This window comes from Dromiciops gliroides, chromosome 2 (genome assembly GCF_019393635.1).
Source record: "Dromiciops gliroides isolate mDroGli1 chromosome 2, mDroGli1.pri, whole genome shotgun sequence".
NCBI classification, from domain to species: Eukaryota; Metazoa; Chordata; class Mammalia; order Microbiotheria; family Microbiotheriidae; genus Dromiciops; species Dromiciops gliroides.
The window spans coordinates 394,833,357-394,852,079 of NC_057862.1; the positions used below are offsets into that span (position 1 = coordinate 394,833,357).

An 18,723-nucleotide genomic window follows, 5' to 3' on the forward strand; every position below is an offset into this window, starting at 1 on the left:
TAAAATCGAGGGGTGATAGGATATCACTGGGGGAGGGGAAAGGGGAAAGGTAGAATGGGGTGAAATCCCACATGAAAGAAACAGGAAAGGGCTTATGGAGTAGGGGGAGAGATGGGGGAGGAGTGGGGCAATGAATGAGCCTTACACTCATCAGAGTTGGCTAAAGGAGGGAATAACATACACACTCAATTGGGTGGAGTAATCTATCTAACCCTGCAGGAAAGTGGGATGGGAAAGGGGATACAGAGGGATGGGTAAAAGAAGGGAGGGCAGATTGGGGGAGTGGTAGTCAGAAGCAAATCCCTTTTGAGGAGGGATAGGGTAAAAGAAGGTAGATAATAGAGTAAATATCATGGGGAAGGGAATAGGATGGAGGGAAACAGTTAACAATAGTAACTGTGAAAAAAAAGAAAAGGAAAAAAATTGTACAAAAATATTTACAGCAACCCTTTGTGGTGTCTAAGAATTGGAAATTGAAGGAATGCCCATCAAATGGGGAATGACTAAACAAGCTGTGGTTTATGATTGTAATGGAATATTATTGTGCTATAAAAATCTACAAGTAGGATGATTTCAGAAAAACATGGAAAGACTTATATGAACTGATGTATAATGAAGTAAGCAGAACCAGGAGAACATTGTGCACAGCGATAACATTATAGCTCTATGAACAATTGTGAATGACTTAACTACTCTTAGCAATACAATGATCCAAGACAATCCCAAAGGACTAACAATAAAGCATACTATCCACCTCCAGAAAAAGAACTAATATTGATTCAATATAGTCAGAAGCATGCTATTTTGCACTTTCTTTTTTTTACTTGAGTCTTTTTATATAAAATAACTAATATGGTAATGTTTTACATAATTTCACATGTATAACATATATCTGATTGTTTGCCACCTCAGGGAGGGGGAAGGGCAGGGAGGGAGGGAATGAGAGAGGGATAGAATTTGGAACTCAAAACTCTAAATAAATAAATGTTAAGCATCTACAATGTACCAGGCACTGTGCTAAGCTGCAGCCTGGAATAACCTCTGCTTCTACAACAGGGGCACAAGTGGATGTCCTAGGACCTTGACTGCAACCACTGAACCTTTTATGTCTGTGTGCCCATCAGTCCGTTTCCTATTTGCCTTAAGCTATTAGACAGAATCAGGGAATCCCCAGATTTCAGTTGCACAATGTCTCAACCAGGGAGGCATCTAAAGTGAACCCAGGAGGCACAGGGACAAAGTTCCTACCCTTGGTCAATGTTTGTCTTTCAGTTCCAGGAATCAGGCACCCAACCTGTATTCAAGTTCATTGCTGGGAAAGGCAGCTTGGGCTAAAGGAGAATACAAAGCTGGTGCAATAAGAAAACACTGGATTTAGAGTTGGGAAACCTGACTCTGCTACTTGGTCAAAGGATAGTGCAACATTGAAATCTGAAGGAACCTTTGGAAAAAGGCCTTGTCCTATACCTGGATTAGGTCTACCCAACCTTGGGCAAATCACCTTGCCTGACCTGTCTAGGTAGAAGGAAAGAAACATTTGTTAGGCATCTAATATGTGCCAAGAACTGTGCTAAGAATTTTACAAATATTGTCTCATTTGAGCTTTATAACAACCTTATTATCAGCTGCAGCAGCATCATTATTAACTATTATTATCCACATTTTTACAGTTGAGGAAACTGAGGCAGACAGTACCTAGGATGTAAAGGTAGATTTGAAGTCAATTTCCCTATCTCCTGGCTAAGCACTATCTACTGCACCACCTAACTCATGCTTGCTGTTCTCATCTATAAAAATGAGGGTATCTGACAAGGTCAGTTCTATTGAAGCAAAGCCAAAATGGTAGAGTAAAGGTAGGGATTCACCTGAGCTCTCCCAAATTCCCCACTGAACAACTTTAAAATATTTGGTTCAAAACTGTAGTGGCAGAACCAGAAAAAGGATGGGGTAAAACAATTTTCAAACCCAAGTCAACCTAGGTTGGCAGGAAAGGTCTACATCTCTGGGACAAGGGTGGAGCATAGTCTAATGCCAGCTATATCTTAGTAGCAGGCCTTGGGTGTGACTGACCTAGAAAATATATTAAGGAGAAATAATTTAAGAATTATTGGACTACAAGCAAAAAAGAGCCTAGACAAAAAATTTCAAGAAATTATCAAGGAAACTGCCCTGATATACTAGAACCAAAGGTGGTACAATGGATAGAGTGCCCACACTAAAGGACCTGAGTTCAAATCTGGCCTCAGACACTTACTAGCTATGTGACCTTAGGTGAGTTACTTAAACCTGTTTGCCTCAGTTTCTTCATCTGTAAAATGAGCTGGATAAGGAAATGGCAAACCACAGTATCTTTGCCAAGAAAACCCCTAAATGGGGTCATGAAAAGTCAGATGTGACTGGAACAACTCAACAACAACAATCCTAGAACCAGAGGATAAATTATAAATGTTTTAAAAATCTACCAGTCAGGGGGCATCTAGGTGGCACAGTGGATTAAGCATCAGCCCTGGATTCAGAAGTACCTGAGTTCAAATCTGGCCTCAGACACTTGACACGAGCTGTGTGACCCTGGGCAAGTCACTTAACCCTCATTGACCCTCAAAAAAATAACAAACAAACAAACAAAAAATCTACCAGTCACTTCCAGAAAGAGATCCCAACATGAAAACTCCCAGGAATATTGTAGCCAAATTCCAGAGCTCCCAGGTGAAGAAGAAAATATGGTAAGCAGCCAGAAACAATTCAAATATCATAGAGGCACAGTCAGAATAACAAAAGGTTTAGCAGGTTCTACATTTAAAAATAGGAGGGCTTGGAATATAATATTCTAGAGGACGAAGGGGCTGGGATTATAACTAAAAATCACCTATTATATGCTAGGCACTGTGCTTATTTCTGGGGATACAAATACTGAAAAGGAAGACAATCTTTGCCCTCAAGGAGTTTACAGTCTAATGGGAAAAGACAACAACACCAACAATAAAAGCTAACGTTTATATAACACACAGAGAGAGAAGGATAGATGGAGGCAGCATAGGATGGAGGGAAATGCAGTAATCGTATCCGTGAAAAAAAATTTTACAGCAATTTCCTATGATGAAGGCTTTATTTCTCCTGTTATTGTATATGTCAGGTCAGTCCCCCCATGAAGGGACAAATCTTGACATGGCTAAAACTGTGTCCTTCCTTTTCCTTCATAGAAAATTTCTATAATAATGGCAGGTAAGCTATAGAAGTTTTGGGAGAACAGTACAAAAACTAATAATTGATTAACACTGAAACATTTCTGAGTTACTATAGTAAGATACAAGTATGAAAAATCTTACAATTTTAATCTTTATTTGTGGTCAAATTCCTAAAGGGGGAATTAAACAAAGTAATAAGACAAAGATATAATATAAAAGTTTTCTAATTAAATGGGATAGTAAATTTTGGGAATACAACAGGATTAGACTTTTCTCTAAGAACTATATACATTATATATGTGATTTTTAAATCTAATGTTTGGTCACCTTAAATTAGAAGCTTTAGCATTAGTCTTTGGGCATTAAGCATTTATTAAAGCATACTAGGTATTAGAGTAAAAAAAGAACACATGGGGCTCAGAAAGTTAAGAAAAGGCCTATCTAACCTAAAGATCCAGCCTGGTCTGGTCCTTGTTCAAGTCCTCCACCATGAGCCTGCTTCAGCCATGAACAGCCAGAGCAAACTTCGTGTAGAAGCTTTTTATAGGTCCAGAGGAGAGGCAGTCCTTACATACTGCTTCAAGCTGATTGGTTAGCATCATCCAAATCCATTGATTCACTGGACTTGAGGGTGGTCTTGTGTTGATGTCATAGTCCACAGCCTCTGAGAACACTCCCCCTTGGGAGTCAGCCAGGTGTGGCTTTAATTGAATTAACTTTAAGTAGGTTAATCAGCAAAGTCAATCACTCTCAGTCAGTCTCACTTAATTTAATCAGTTCTAAATCAATCTTCAGGTGGGACCTTTGGGAGTCTCCCAAATTCCATTATTTTCTCTCTCTCTCTCTCTCTCTCTCTCTCTCTCTCTCTCTCTCTCTCTCTCTCTCTCTCTCTCTCTCTCTCTCTCTTTCTCTCTCTCTCTCTCACACACACACACACACACACACACACACACATATGCACACACACACATATGCACACACACACATATGATGATTTTCAAATGCATTTCGCATGGATATTCAATTTTGATCATGTTGTAGTAATAAATTCTCAAAATTAGACAGGATTTATGTATAAAATTATATTCATAATTATAAAGAAAGTGAAATTATTTTCTTATTTTTAAATACCTGATAATTTTTAACAGACAAGAATTCATTTTACAAGTAAACCTTCAAGAATTTTTAAAAAGATTCTTATGTCAGGTATAGGGTTTAGGTGAAGATAAAAACAGAAAGTAGAATATAAAAACTGAAATTCTCTGAAGTTTCAGGATTGAGGAACCAAATATAAGAGATTGTACTAAATTGCATTAAATTTTGTTACTGGCAAATTTTAGCAGAACTATCTAGGAAAGAACAAGAGAAGCATAGCCCCTTCAGAATTACCCTGAGAATGAAGTTTTTTCCAGAATGACCAAGAGAAGACATTCAGGGACCTCTAGGACTCAAAATGTACTGATTAAATGGACATTAGGAGTGGGTTACTAGGATACAAGGAGATGATGTTAGTTAATGTTAATGATCATGATTGTAATGCTTCGGCCTTTTGTTTCATGGTGTTTATATTTACATTTAAGTTTTCTTGGTTAGCCTGGTGACTTGATGTTAGTTAATGATCATAATTGTATTGTTTTGGCCTTTTGTTTCATGAGGCTTATATTTATGTTTAAGTTTTCTTGGTTAGCTTGGTAATATACAAAATTTCCCTTCTCAAAATTAGTCTACTATGAGCCATCTAAGTAATTTGATCTGTAACTTGATTTATGTAATTCTGATTATGAATATATGAAAACCCTTATAGGCAAGTGATCCACGGGAGGGAGGGTGTCCACTCTCCCATAAATCAAAAAGGGAGAAATTGAGGGAATTAAGACAGCAAGTGATTAATTACGGGAATTGAATGAATCACATTGACTCCATCTTGTGACTGAATTCTGGAGCTAGCCCAGTTTCCTTTCAGTTCTTTGTTTTGGTAATCTTTCTATTCAATTAGAGGTCTAGCCCAACTTCTTTTTTTTTTTTTTTTTGGCAGGGCAATTGGGGTTAAGTGACTTGCCCAGGGTCACACAGCTAGTAAGTATTAAGTGTCTGAGGCCGGATTTGAACTCAGGTCCTCCTGAATCCAGGGCTGGTGCTCTATCCACTGTGCCATGTAGCTGCCCCCCCCCAACTTCTTTCTTATGAGAAAACTTTATTCAATTTGGAGAAATTGTGGAAATTTGAAGAAAATCTTACTGTTTGAACCTAACTTTGCATGGCTGAAAAACTGGACCTCTACTTTCTGCTTAGGGTCCCCTAACTTAAGACCCAGGTTATGCTGACCAGAAACACAGTCAAATCTGAAGATTAATGCAAGGAGTTTTCTTATAAATGTATATCTCAAACAACTCATATGTCTTATCAAAAAAACTAGGCCCATTTGACCAATTCTCAATTGTTTTCATGTTCATTTGATTGTTTATAGACACTTGGGATAGTGGGATACCTCTTTTTCTGAATTCAGGGAATTGTACCTGTTCATTCTCTGCCCCTCCCAACTTGGAAAGTCCCTAATATTTCTTCCAATTAAGAATCAGATTATCTGATCTTGTATTGTTTCCTCTTAATTAATTGGACTTATTTGATTGTTTTTTAATCATAAAAATATTTATTGCTTTCCAGTTACATGTGAAGATAGTTTTCAACATTTGTTTTCATAAGATTTTTACTTCCACGTATTTCTCCCTCCCTCTCTTCCCTCCCCCCTCCCCAAGACATAAAGCAACATGATATACGTTATATATGTACAATCACATTAAACATATTTTTGCATTATTTATATTGTGAAAGAAGAATCAGAACACAAGGGAAAAACCTCAAAAAAAGAAAAAACAGCCAAAAAGTAAAAACAGTATGGTTCAATCTTCATTCAGAATCCACAGTTCTTTTTTATGGATGTGGAGAACATTTTATATCATGAGTTCTTTGAAAATGTCTTGGATCATTGCACTGCTAAGAAGAGCCAAGTCTATCACAATTGATCATCACACAATGTTGCTGTTACTGTGTACAATGTTATCCTGGTTCTGCTCTCTTCACTCAGCATCAGTCCACTTAAGTCTTTCCAGTTTTTTCTGAAATCTGCCTACTCATCATTTTTTACAGAACAATAGTATTTTATTACATTCATATACCACAACTTGTTCAGCCATTTCCCAACTGATGGGCATTCCTTCAATTTCCAATTCTTTGCCACCACAAAGAGAATTTTTATAAATATTTTTGTACATGTGGGTCTTTTTCCTTTTTCTATGGTCTCTTTGGCATATAGACCTAATAGTGGTATTGCTGGGTCAAAGGGTATGCACAGTTTTATGGCCCTTTGAGCATCGTTCCAAATTGTTCTCCAGAATGGTTGAATCAATTCACAGCTCCACCAACAATGCATTAGTGTTCCAATTTTTCTCCAATATTTATTATTTTTCTTTTTTGTCATATTAGCCAATATGATAGGTGTGAGGTGGCACCTCAGAGTTATTTTAATTTGTATTTCTCTAATCAATAGTGATTTAGAGCATTTTTTTCATAAAGTAATAGATAGCTTTGATTTCTTCATCTGAAAACTGCCTATTCATATCCTTTGACCATTTCTCAATTGGGGATTGACTTTCATTCTTAAAAATTTGATTTAGTTCCCTATATATTTTAGAAATGGGGCCTTTATCAGAAACACTGGCTGTAAAAATTATTTCCCAGCTTTCTGCTTCCCTTCTAATTTTGGCTGCATTGCTTCTGTTTGTACAAAACCTTTTTAATTTAGTGTAATCAAAATCATCCATTTTGCATTTCATAATATTCTTTATCTCTTTTTCTGGTGATATTTGATTGTTTTTAATGTATAAAAGTCTATATTCTACTGTATTTGGAGACTAGGCCTAAGCTGAGGAAGTCCAGTTCCAGGTTATTGGGTAATTGCCAGGCATTGCTTAATAAATTGATATTCTCAAAAGAGTGAACTTTTGTTTTTTCAGTCATTTCACTATTCACTTACCACACAAGAACTGATGCAAAGGGAAGTGAGCAAAACTAGGAGAACATTACACACAGTAACAGCAATACTGTAAGGATGATCATCTGTGAAAGAGTTAGTTACTCTGAGCAAAACTACAAACCAAGACAATTCTGAGGGATTTGTAATGAGAAATGCTATCCACCTGCAGAGAAAGACTGATGGAGTCTGAATGCAGATCAAAGCATCCTGTTTTTTAACTTTATTTTTCTTGGATTTGTTTTTTTGTTCTATGTTTTCTTTCACAACATGACTAATATGGAAATACGTTTTATATGATTATACTTGTGTAACCTATATCAAATTTTACAATCTCAAAGAGAGGGCAGGGCAGGGGAGGGAGACGGGGAGAAAATTTGGAACTCAAAATTTTTTAAAAATGCTAATTCTTTTACATATAATTGGAAAATTATATATATGTATATGTATACATGTGTGCATATGTGTGTATACACATACTGTGGGGACCAATTTTTCATTGGGGAGTGTTAGCTAAGCGGCTCACCACAATATTGGGGCAAAGAAGGAGACCAGCAGCCTCCCTCAAAACAGAACAGGATTTATTTTAACAAGAATGAACTTAAAAAAACCCACAAATAGGATCAGTAGGATCACGGGAAAGAAAATAAAATGGGGAAAGGGAAATTATACAACCTGAAAAAATACCACCACCCAGGAATCAGCTGAGAAGACACTGCAGCCTCTTCCAGTGCCTTCCACCTTCCAGCTAGAATGCTGGAAAAAAAAGAAAACCTCCCTTCTCCCAGCACCCACACACACACAGTCCCCAGTCAATTGGCTGGCTGCTCTGACAGTCACATGACTGCCCTCACTAGGCTTCCAATCATTATAATTTTGCCACGCCCATGTAGGCGTTGGAGAGTGGTGATGACATGAGGTGCCAGCGCCATGGCAACAGCTACAACCAGTGGGTGGAGCACCGTGGGGTTTGGGGAGCCCCAGGCCAGTGCACGCTGAGGTTTTTCTTTCAAATTCTAGCCAAAAGATGGGATCATAAAAACCTCAAATAACAATTAATTCTTTACAATACACATGTGCACATACATACACACATACATATATATAAAAGATCAGTTTTATCTAAGGCTCTACTCAACTCTATAGGTTTTAAGTGCCAACTTTATGTGATATCTTGTACTCGGCTGTTGAGGAAATATAAATATTACAAAGATATTTAATGATGTCGCTCCCCCAAAAAGAGGGTCACTGAAGATAAAGTACCAGCCCCTGGATTCAGGAGGATCTGAGTTCAAATCCGGCCTCAGGCACTTGACACTAGCTCTGTGACCCTGGGCAAGTCACTTAACCCTCATTGCCTCACAAACACAACAACAACAACAAAAGAAGGTCACTGAAACATTTAAAATACACAGAAGAGAATAGGAAAAAAGGTTTAGGAGGCAGACAACTTTGAAATTAATGTTTATTATATTATTTTTTAAAAGTAAACTGTATGAGACCAACATCTTACACCTTATACTAAAATAAGGTCAAAATGGATACATGATTTAGACATAAGAGGTGATACCATAGGTAAATTAGGAGAGAAAGGAATAGTGTATCTATCAGATCTTTGGAAAGGAGAACAGTTTTTGACCAAACATGAGATAGAGTATATTATAAAATGCAAAGTGGATGATTTTGATTATATTAAATTAAAAAATTTTTGTACAAACAGAAGCAATGCATCCAAAATTGGAAGGGAGGCAGAAAGTCGGGAAACAATTTTTGAGGCCAGTGCTTCTGATAAAGGCCTCATCTCTAAAATATATAGGGAATTAAATCAAATTTATAAGAATCCAAGTCATTCCCCAATTGAGAAATGGTCAAAGGATATGAACAGGCAGTTTTCTGATGAAGAAACCAAAGCTATCTATTCCCATATGAAAAAATGCTCTAAATCTCTAATGATTAGAGAGATGCAAATTAAAACAACTCTGAGGTACCACCTGACACCTATCAGATTGGCTAAAATGACAAAAAAGGAAGATAATAAATGTTGGAGAGGCTGTGGGAAAATTGGAACACTAATACATTGTTGGTGGAGCTGTGAGCTGATCCAACCATTCTGGAGAGCAATTTGGAATTATGCCCAAAGGGCGATAAAGCTGTGCATACCCTTTGACCCAGCAATCCCACTTTTAGGTCTTTTGCCCAAAGAAATCATGGAAGGGGGAAAGGGACCCACATGCACAAAAATATTTATAGCTGCTCTTTACGTGGTAGCAAGGAATTGGAAGTTGAGGGGGTGCCCATCAATTGGGGAATGGCTGGACAAGTTGTGGTATATGAATACAATGGAATACTATTGTGCTGTAAGAAATGATGAGCAGGAAGAGTTCAGAGAAACCTGGAGGGTCTTACGTGAGCTGATGATGAGTGAGATGAGCAGAAGCAGAAGAACATTGTACACAGTATCATCAACATTGAGTGTTGACCTACTGTGATGGACTATATTCTTCTCACCAATGCAATGGTACAGAAGAGTTCCAGGGAACTCATGATGGAAGAGGATCTCCAAATCCAAGAAAAAAAAAGAAAGAAAGAACTGTGGAGTATAGATGCTGATTGAACCATATTACTTCTTTTGTTTTGGGTGCTGTTGTTTTTTTTTTTTCTCTATTTTGAGGTTTTGCATCACTGCTCTGATTCTTTCTCTTGTAACAGGATTAATGCAGAAATAGGATTAATGTTATTATGTGTATATATATATGTGTGTGTATATATATATCTATATGTATATGTATAGAGATATATAGATATAACCTATATCAGATTACCTGATGTCTAGGGGAGGGGGGAGGGAGGGGAGGGAGGGAGAAAAATCGGAAATTGTAAAGCATGTATAAACAAAAGTTGAGAACTATCTTTACATGTAATGGAAAAAATAAAATATCTCATTTAAAAAAAAGTAAACTGTATGTAATAGAGATTCATAGCTTCATACACATATCCTCTTTTTCTGTTCCTTGCATATGGATATACTCATTTTGTTAGTGTTTTTTGAGTTCTAAATAACAAAAAATAAAAATTATTTTAAAAAGCAAGCAATAACAATGCTTATAGGACTTTAAGGTTTGCAAAGCATTTTACACATTATCTCATTAGAGCCTCACAACCATTCTGTGAGGGAGATTCTATTCTTATCCCAATTTTGTTCTTGTCTCATTTTGCAAATGAAGAAACTGAGGCTGAAAAAGTAATGACTTATCCATGGTCACAAGGCTAGGAAATGAGTGAGGTAGGATTCAAACTCAGGTCTTCCTAATTCGAGGTCCAAAACATTACATTAAACATAGGCCAGTGGTGTCAAACTTAAATAGAAATGGATTCCTACAGGTAGATAATGACTTAGAAAACCTCAAATTAACATTATCAGTGTTGTATTTTATTTTTTATTTATTTTAAAAAATATTTCCCAATTATATTTAATGTAGTTTGGACCCATTTGAGAATGTCATGGGCCTCATGAGGTTTCTGACTACATGTTGATGTACCTTCGCTGGGACACCTAGTTCTTAGTCCCTGCCCTCAGTGATCTTCTCTTAAGGAAAGACAAGACTTGGACAAAGATAAAGATAAATTTGAGCATCTAAGTGGCTAAGAGGTACACTTAGGAGATGAGGAAGAGAAAGAGAGGCCTTTTAAGTGAGGCAATCAAGGAAGGCTTCCTGGAGGAAGGGTCATTGGAGTTGATCCTTGAGGAAGAAGTCGATATATCAGAAGCTTTCTTTCTCTGACATTTCTCTTTGAGCAAGTCACCTGTTTTGTGTAATTCATCAGTATACTATGCTGCCCAGTCTTTCTAAATTCGCTTTATAAAAAACTCATAGGTGGATTATAATAGAAAACTCAGTGCTCCATGCTGGGAAGTATGGTGAGACCCATCCCCATTGCACAGGTAACTAGCATGCCTTGCTAGTAATTCATGGGCCCCTGTGAAGTCTTTGAGCCAGTAGTTAAGGATCTTATCTGGCCCTGTTACTTTCCTGAGATGTTGGACTGTTAGTTGGCCTCTCTTAATCTAACTGTTTTGGGAGTTTGGGGCGGGGGTGGGTTTCCAATACGGAGTACACACAAGCTTTCTGTGTCTTATTTGATCCAGCTTGTGATTTTGGTTGGGTTGCACTGCTTGCAATCACCTGGATGGCCAGAAATGTTGCATCTCCTTGATCTTCAGAGTCTCTCTCTCTCTCTCTCTCTCTCTCTCTCTCTCTCTCTCTCTCTCTCTCTCTCTCTCTCTCTCTCTCTCTCTCTCTCTCTCTCTCTCTCTTTCCTTTGATTCCTTTACTTCTCAAGCCTCTGCAGGAGTTTTGGATTACTGTTGAATCTTGTATTTTGTTCCCCTCCCTGCTTTGCCCCTTTATAATGCTTTCTGATGTAGGAAATCTAACATTTCTGATGTCCTTTTTTCCCCCTGGATGTTCTATAGATTTCTTTCCTTTAATTTGGCAAAACAATGGTCAAGTTTTCTACTGCCTGGTCCAGACACATTTTGATGTGATTTTTAATGCCTTTCCCCAGATCTTTAATGATTCTTTCATGTCACTTCTGCCATGGTGGTGTTTCACACTTGTCCAGGGAATTCCCTTAATTAAATTAAGAGGTTTTTAGCCTGGGGTCCTTGTTTTCTGTATTCTGATGTGTTTGGTTTCCTTTGTAATCCTATGTATTTTATTTCATACATTTAAAAACTTTATTCTGAGAAGTGGTCAGTCCTTGGGCTTCATCAGATAACCAGAGGGGTCCTTAATATAAAAAGGTTAAGAATGCCTGCTAATCATTCCGTCTTTCTTCCTGCAGTTTTCACCATGGCAACAGCTGCTGTATATACTGCTCTATGGAGGACCTGAAATATTTCTGCCTTCTATCAAATATTGTGCAAGAATGAACTTGTTAATTAGGTTTATTAGCAAATACCAGCTTTTAAAAATTAATCTGGGGGGGGGCAGCTAGGTGGCACAGTGGATAAAGCACTGGCCCTGGATTCAGGAGGACCTGAGTTCAAATCCAGCCCCAGACACTTGACACTTACAAGCTGTGTGACCCTGGGCAAGTCACTTAACCCTCATTGCTTGCCCCCCCCCAAAAGAAACACACACGCAAAAAAATTAGTCTGTTTTGATGTAACTGGTCTCCTCCTTGTATTCATGCAATCAAACTTAATTTATCCTGTATATATAGTTTTTGGTGTATCGTTGTTCATGTGCTGTCTCTCCCCTTAGATTGTTAGCTCCTTGAGAACAGGGAGGTATTTTTGTCTTTATGTCCATCAGTCAGTTAATCAACAGGCATTTATTAAGTGCCTGTTCTGTGCCAGGCACTGTGCTCACTGCTGGGGATATAAAGAAAGGCAAAAGACATGCCCTGCCCTCAATGAGCATATAATCCAAAGGGGGAGGCAGCAGATAAACATATACAGACAAGCTACATACAGGATAAATAGGAAAAAACCAACAGAGGTAAGGCTTTGGAATTAAAAGGAAATGGGAAAAGCTTCCTGTTGAAGCTGGAATTTTAGCTGAGACTTAAAGTTCCCTCAGTGCTTGGCACAGAACCTGGCATATATAGGTACTTAATAAATGTTTATCTAATTGAATTGGCTATGCATATTTGTTACAAGAACTTTCCTTTCCTTTTCATTTCTTTTGTTTTGTTTTGGGCATGAGGAGAGGTAGAAAGGAGACAAAATGCAGTTAATTGGAAAAAATTGTTAATTGACCAAAAAACATGACTAGGAGGTATTACCATATCATTTATGATATTACCAGTACTGAAATCTATCATTATTCCAAAAGTATTAATGTTGCATCTTCTTCAGTTTTCTGATATGTAAAATGGGGGGTAAATAAGACCTACAGTAACTGCCTAGGTCCTAGGACTGAGGTGAGGCTCAAGTGGGATGATAGGTAGAGAGTGAGTTGTCACTGTAGAATATGGAATATATAGACCATAGAAATACATTTCAAGTATTGAATAGCCCTCATTAGGCTATGCTGATAACAGCACTTCTTTATTTATTAAATGCTGCTCATTCCCCAGTGTCTGTTCAATTTAACAAGTAATTCTTTATGAGGCTTCTCTGTGCCAGGAATTATCAGCAGCTCCATTCTCTGTCTCTTCAGCATCTTGAAAGGGAGAAATCATGAGTGGATATCAGAGTCAGCAGCGAGGGAAGGCAAAGAGCACTCAGGAGCCCTGGGTTTGAATCCCAAATGTGCTACTGGCTTGTTAGCTTTGTCAGCTCTGCTGTGTCATGACCTGTCTGTGCCTGAGTTTGCTCAAAGGAAAGCATTGGCAGGGGTCAGCAAACTACAGGCCGAGGGCCAGATACAGCAAGGCCTCTTTTTGAAAGGCCCTTGTGATCTGAGAATGGTTTTTATGGGTTTTAAAAAAATTTATATTATTATTTATTTTTTTCTGAAGAGAATTTTATTTTCCAATATATATATAAAAAAACACAAAAATTTTGACATCGATTTTTTTAAACTTTGTGTTCCAACTTCTGTTCCTCCTTCCCTTCCCACCCCTGACCCACAAGAACTCAAGCAATTCAAAATAAGTTATACATGAGTAGTCATGGAAAACTTATTTATATTATTAAATGCAAAAAAAACACTTTATTTAAAAATATAGAAACCATCCTTAGCTTACGGGCCTATATAAAAATAGGCAACATACCAAATTTGGCCCTTGATTTATAGTTTGCTAGCCTGAGGAAAGAGTGGAAAGGGTTAGAAAGGGGAAAGATGTGGAGTCTGGACAAGGTCAGGTTCAAATCTAGTCTTAGACACTGATTAGCCATAAGCTTACAGAGCCTCAGTTTCCTCACTTGTACATTGCTTTCACAACCTACCTTAGGGCTATTGCAAAGAAAGAGTTCTTAAGACCTTAAAGCAATACAGACATGGGAACTTTGATGGCCTTCAAGGCTTTTCTGTTATTATTGTTACTATTCATTAATAAATAGGTAGTTGTAGGGGCAGCTAGGTGGTGCAATGGATAGAGCACCGGCCCTGGAGTCAGGAGGACCTGTGTTCAAATCCGGCCTCAGACACTTAACACTTACTAGCTGTGTGACCCTGGGCAAGTCATTTAACCCCAATTGCCTCACCCAAAAAATAAATAAATAAATAAAATAAACAGGTAGTTGTCATATCTGGATTTTTACATTTTTATTCAAGGCTCAGTCTGGGAAAGAAGATGTTTTTTGAGCAAGCAATTTCCCAAACATACCTGATTGCTTCATAAAGTAGCCATCTGTGGCCAGAGCAAGGCTGAGGTCAGTGCCCTCCGCCTAGTCATAAAGGCAGTCTCTACCTCAGCTTCTCATTCCCCTGAGACTCAGCTCCAGCCTCCTGTGCCTGCCTCTCCCACAGTCATGGTGCTCAACAGGGCTTTCTTCATCCTGAGCTTTGTACCTCTGCTTATGGCTCAGCAGCCAGACTGTGCCAGCCTCATTCCAACTTTCAATGATACTATCATAGACCAGGTGAGTCCCTTCTTTCTCTTCCCTGCTGATATTGAACTATTCAGAAAGGTCACCTAGCTTTATAGAAGAGTGGACAACCAACCTACAACTGACTGTGAATCCATAGGCCAGTGATGTGACCTTTCTATATTTCATTAATGGGGAGAGTTCTGTTCCCTACCCCCGCTGGGACCTGGAGTTTTTAATTCTCCTAGTTGCTATGTATTCTCATGGGCTTTCTAACATCTAGATTGGGATAGAGATAGAGTCTCTCTGTAGTTACTGACCCCAAGGCTGCTCCATCCTGGGCCACAACTGGGTACAGTCCAGTAATCATTTCTTGCCACTGGGAATAGCCTGGTTCCCAACTCTGAGCACCTTAATTGGTTGCAAGGAGATGTGATCAGCTACCCATAGCAACATGGCCAGGGGTCATATGCAGTGATCATAGCTCATACTTGTGATGCACGATGGGATAGCATCCAAGTGATCTCATAGGGTAGGGGATAGGAAGAAGTACTTTCCTATAATTTCTATTATTATCCTAACCCACCCCAGATTCTATATTAACAGTCAATGCCTACTGTCTCTCCAGTTGTCTGGCAAGTGGTACTATATTGCCTCAGCGTTTGGCTTCCGTCCATACCAAGAAGAGGCCCAGAGGATCCAGTCATCTTTCTACTACTTTATCCCCAATAAGACAGAGGACGTATTCCAAGGAAAAGAGTACAATACCATGTAAGAGTTCTCAGTACAGCAGTGGGCTAGAAAGTTGGAAAGAGGCACAACGAAGAACCGTGCTGCGTCCCCTCCTTTGCTCTATTTCATTCTGTTCTCCTCTCCAGGTTTTCTAGTGATGTGGCAGAATGAGTTCTAGCCTTGGCATCAGAAGATCTGGTCTAAAGTCCTTGCTCTGGCACTTATCAGTCATGTGGGGCTGCACAGGCCACGCAAGTCTCTGAGCCTCAGTTTCTTCACCCTTCAAATGGGGAGAATTTTTCTTACCCACCTCAGAGCTTAGTGTGGGTAAAGCATTTTTAAATCTTAAAGTTCCATAGTACTTAGAGTTATTTCTCCTACTCCACATACCAGTTCTAAGCAGCTCTTTCCTAAAAGTGTCTCTGTCTCTGTCTCATTCTCTCTCTCTCTCTCTCTCTCTCTCTCTCTCTCTCTCTCTCTCTCTCTCTCTCTCTCTTTCTCTCTCACTCTCTCTCTCACACACACACACACACACACACACACCAGTCTCCTCAACTTCTTTTTGTCCTTCTCCCCTTTTAATCTCCCCTATCCTGCACTGAGAGAAAAGAGATCCATGTTCTAGCCTGATATTCCCTCCCTAATTCCCTCTGCTCATGACTCTCTCATGCTTTATGGAGGGTTTGGATTATATGACTGAAGTGCTTCTCATTAGATGACATTATATGGAACATCTCTTCTTTTAGTGGAGACAAATGTGTGTATGAAGAAAGTGAGATCCTCTTCAACAGAACCAATGGAATCCTTTCAAAGATCGGTAAGATACCCCTGGAGGCCTTGGGCTAGGGAAGAGATGGTAGGAAGGAAACATGGTGTTTCTGCTTAGCCCCAAAGGGCAGAACTGGAGGTGATCAGTGGACATTCAATCTCTTGCAGTAGATCCGAATCAGCGTCATGACGTCCAGGTTATGCTGACCCAGGACCAGAATGGCTTTTTCATGTTCGTCTTTCTAAATGACACAGTTCTTCGAGGAGTGTCTCTTTCTGGTATGTTTCTTCCAGGGAACCCAGGTGAAAACACATGGGAAGAAAAAGAAGCCCTGGTTAATACACATATGGCCTCAGGCCTCATAGTTCCCTTCTCCATTGTAGCAAGCGGTCAAGCCAGATTTCTTCAAGGGTGTCTAGTGCCTCCAAATCCTATGTTTCTTCCATAATTACCCAGACACTCAACCTACCATGCCCTTTTCTCAGGGGATCTCCTCTCGTTGGGTCCCCAACTCCAACCCTTCCTGCCTGGAGCCCTGCCCATGTGCCAGACCCCTCTATCCCCTTCCAAATTTCACTGTGTCTAATGCCCCGTCTTCCACCCTCTCAATACTGTACTACACTGCACTGTCACTGGCTAATGGTAACCACCATGGTTTTTTGCTTGTTCTGAACTCTCTTCATTCTCCCCCCCAAAGTTTCAACCCAGAAGGCCTCTGAGGAGCATCTGAAAGAGTTCCAGGAGATTGTCAAGTGCCTGGGCTTCCGAGAGGAGGAGTTGAACTACACCGATTGGAGCAAGGTAAAGCCCAGAGGCTAGTGTAGAGACCAAGCAAAGGAGGCAAGAGGGAACCTCCAAAGGGGTTTGGGCAGGGTCAGGGACATAAACAATGCCATGCTTTGTATCTCTAGGTCTGGTAGTATTCTTAGATGGGCTGGAGGGCAACAGCCCTTGCTCTCAGGAAGCTTACGTTCAAAAACAGGAGACTACAAGCACTAATGCGATAAACACAGATAAAATAGACACAGGGTAACCTTAGAGAAAAGGGTGCCGGCACCTCCAAGGACCAAAAGAGGGCCCATGAAGAAGGTGATGCTCAAGCTGGGTGTTAAAGAAGATCCAAGATGGGGAGGGCATTCTGGGCATGAGGTATGGCCATGGCAAAGCTGGAGAGGAGAGATGAAATGTTATGTGTGAGGAACGGCAAATAGATGAGTAGCGCTGCCTATAGAGTGTGTTGAGGGGAATCATGTTGAAGAGAACCAGGAAACTAGGATGGAACAAGGTTTTAAAGAGCTTTAAATGCCCCAAAGAGGAGTCCATACTTGATCCTAGAGGTAAGAGGGAACACCTGGAGTTTGTTGAGTAGGAGAGGATGATATTGTTATACCTAAACTTTAAGAAAATCACTCAGGTGGCTGTGTGGAGGATGGATTGGAGATTGGAGAAATCAGAGGCAGGAACCAATTGGAGGCTGTGACAGTGAGTCCTGGGTGACGATGGAGAGAATGGAGATGGAGAGGTTGGAGGATGAGAGATTCTGTTGAGGTAGAATTAGCAGATCTTGGTGCCTGGAGGAGGTGAGGCAGGAAGAGCTAAATGTCCTGGAGGCCCACTATGAGGGGATAGTCTACCAGCCAGGAGGAGATGTCCTGGAGTAGCTGGAGACAGGGGCCTGAGGTACAAACCCCTCAGGATGCAGAAGACTAAAAAAACATGTACTTGGGCTTTCTCTACTGCCCAAGAGATGGAAGCCCCACAGGGATCCTGAATTGGATCAGCCAGTGACCCTGCCCTCCCCTGGGGCTGACCAGCAGCCTTCATGATGGCCTGGTTGGGCTTGCCAGTTCCCAGGGTATGGCGCCTAACCTTGCTTTCCCACCTCTCCCACCCCCAGGATAAGTGTGAGCCACTGGAGAAGGAGCACATTGAAAAGCAGAGCAAGGAAGCCAAGGATGCATCCAGAACAGAAGAGCCCTCCTAGACCCGAATGGCCTAACTCACCTGTGGCTCCCTGGTCAGGCCATCTGGAGGCCATTTGTGAAATAAACAAACATGGTCACTGTACTCCAAGCCAAAGCAGTGGATTTGTATTTATTCACATTCAATTGGTCTTCAGCAGACATTTGCATTCTTAAATTAGGAAGATTGGCCCTGGGGCAAACCTCCTGCTGGGAGATAAGTGGGTGGCATAGAATCAAGAGCACTGAATTGGGAATCAGAGGAATCAGGTTCTAATCCTGCCTCAACTTCTTACTAAGTGTTCAACTTTGAGCAAGCCATTTTCACTTTTTGGGTTTCAGTTTCCCCAAATACACCATGATTAGATATAAAAATCATGAGTTCCTATATAAGGCCACTTCCAGAGGGGAAAATCTTGGTCCACCTCACAGGAAGACTGGCCAGGTTCTTAAAAACAATGAGCAATGGGGGCAGCTAGGTGGCACAGTGGATAAAGCACTGGCCCTTGATTCAGGAGGACCTGAGTTCAAATCCAGCCTCAGACACTTAACACTTACTGGCTGTG

At 39.9% G+C, this 18,723-nt stretch overlaps 1 protein-coding gene across 2 annotated transcripts; it reads left to right on the top strand.

Moving 5' to 3' along the window:
- The first annotated feature begins 14,517 nt into the window (after positions 1 to 14,517).
- On the top strand, positions 14,518 to 18,269 carry ORM1 (orosomucoid 1). 2 transcript variants are annotated; one of them, XM_043989913.1, is made up of 6 exons: positions 14,518 to 14,749; positions 15,324 to 15,466; positions 16,174 to 16,244; positions 16,364 to 16,474; positions 16,894 to 16,997; positions 18,094 to 18,269. In XM_043989913.1, the coding sequence occupies exons 1-6, from the start codon at positions 14,639 to 14,641 to the stop codon at positions 18,178 to 18,180; spliced, it is 627 nt and encodes a 208-aa protein (XP_043845848.1). In that variant the 5' UTR covers positions 14,518 to 14,638; the 3' UTR covers positions 18,181 to 18,269. The 2 variants fall into 2 exon arrangements, with proteins under 2 accessions (XP_043845848.1, XP_043845847.1); XM_043989912.1 differs by having other exon boundaries at positions 14,578 to 14,749; positions 16,367 to 16,474.
- The last annotated feature ends 454 nt before the right edge of the window (positions 18,270 to 18,723 follow it).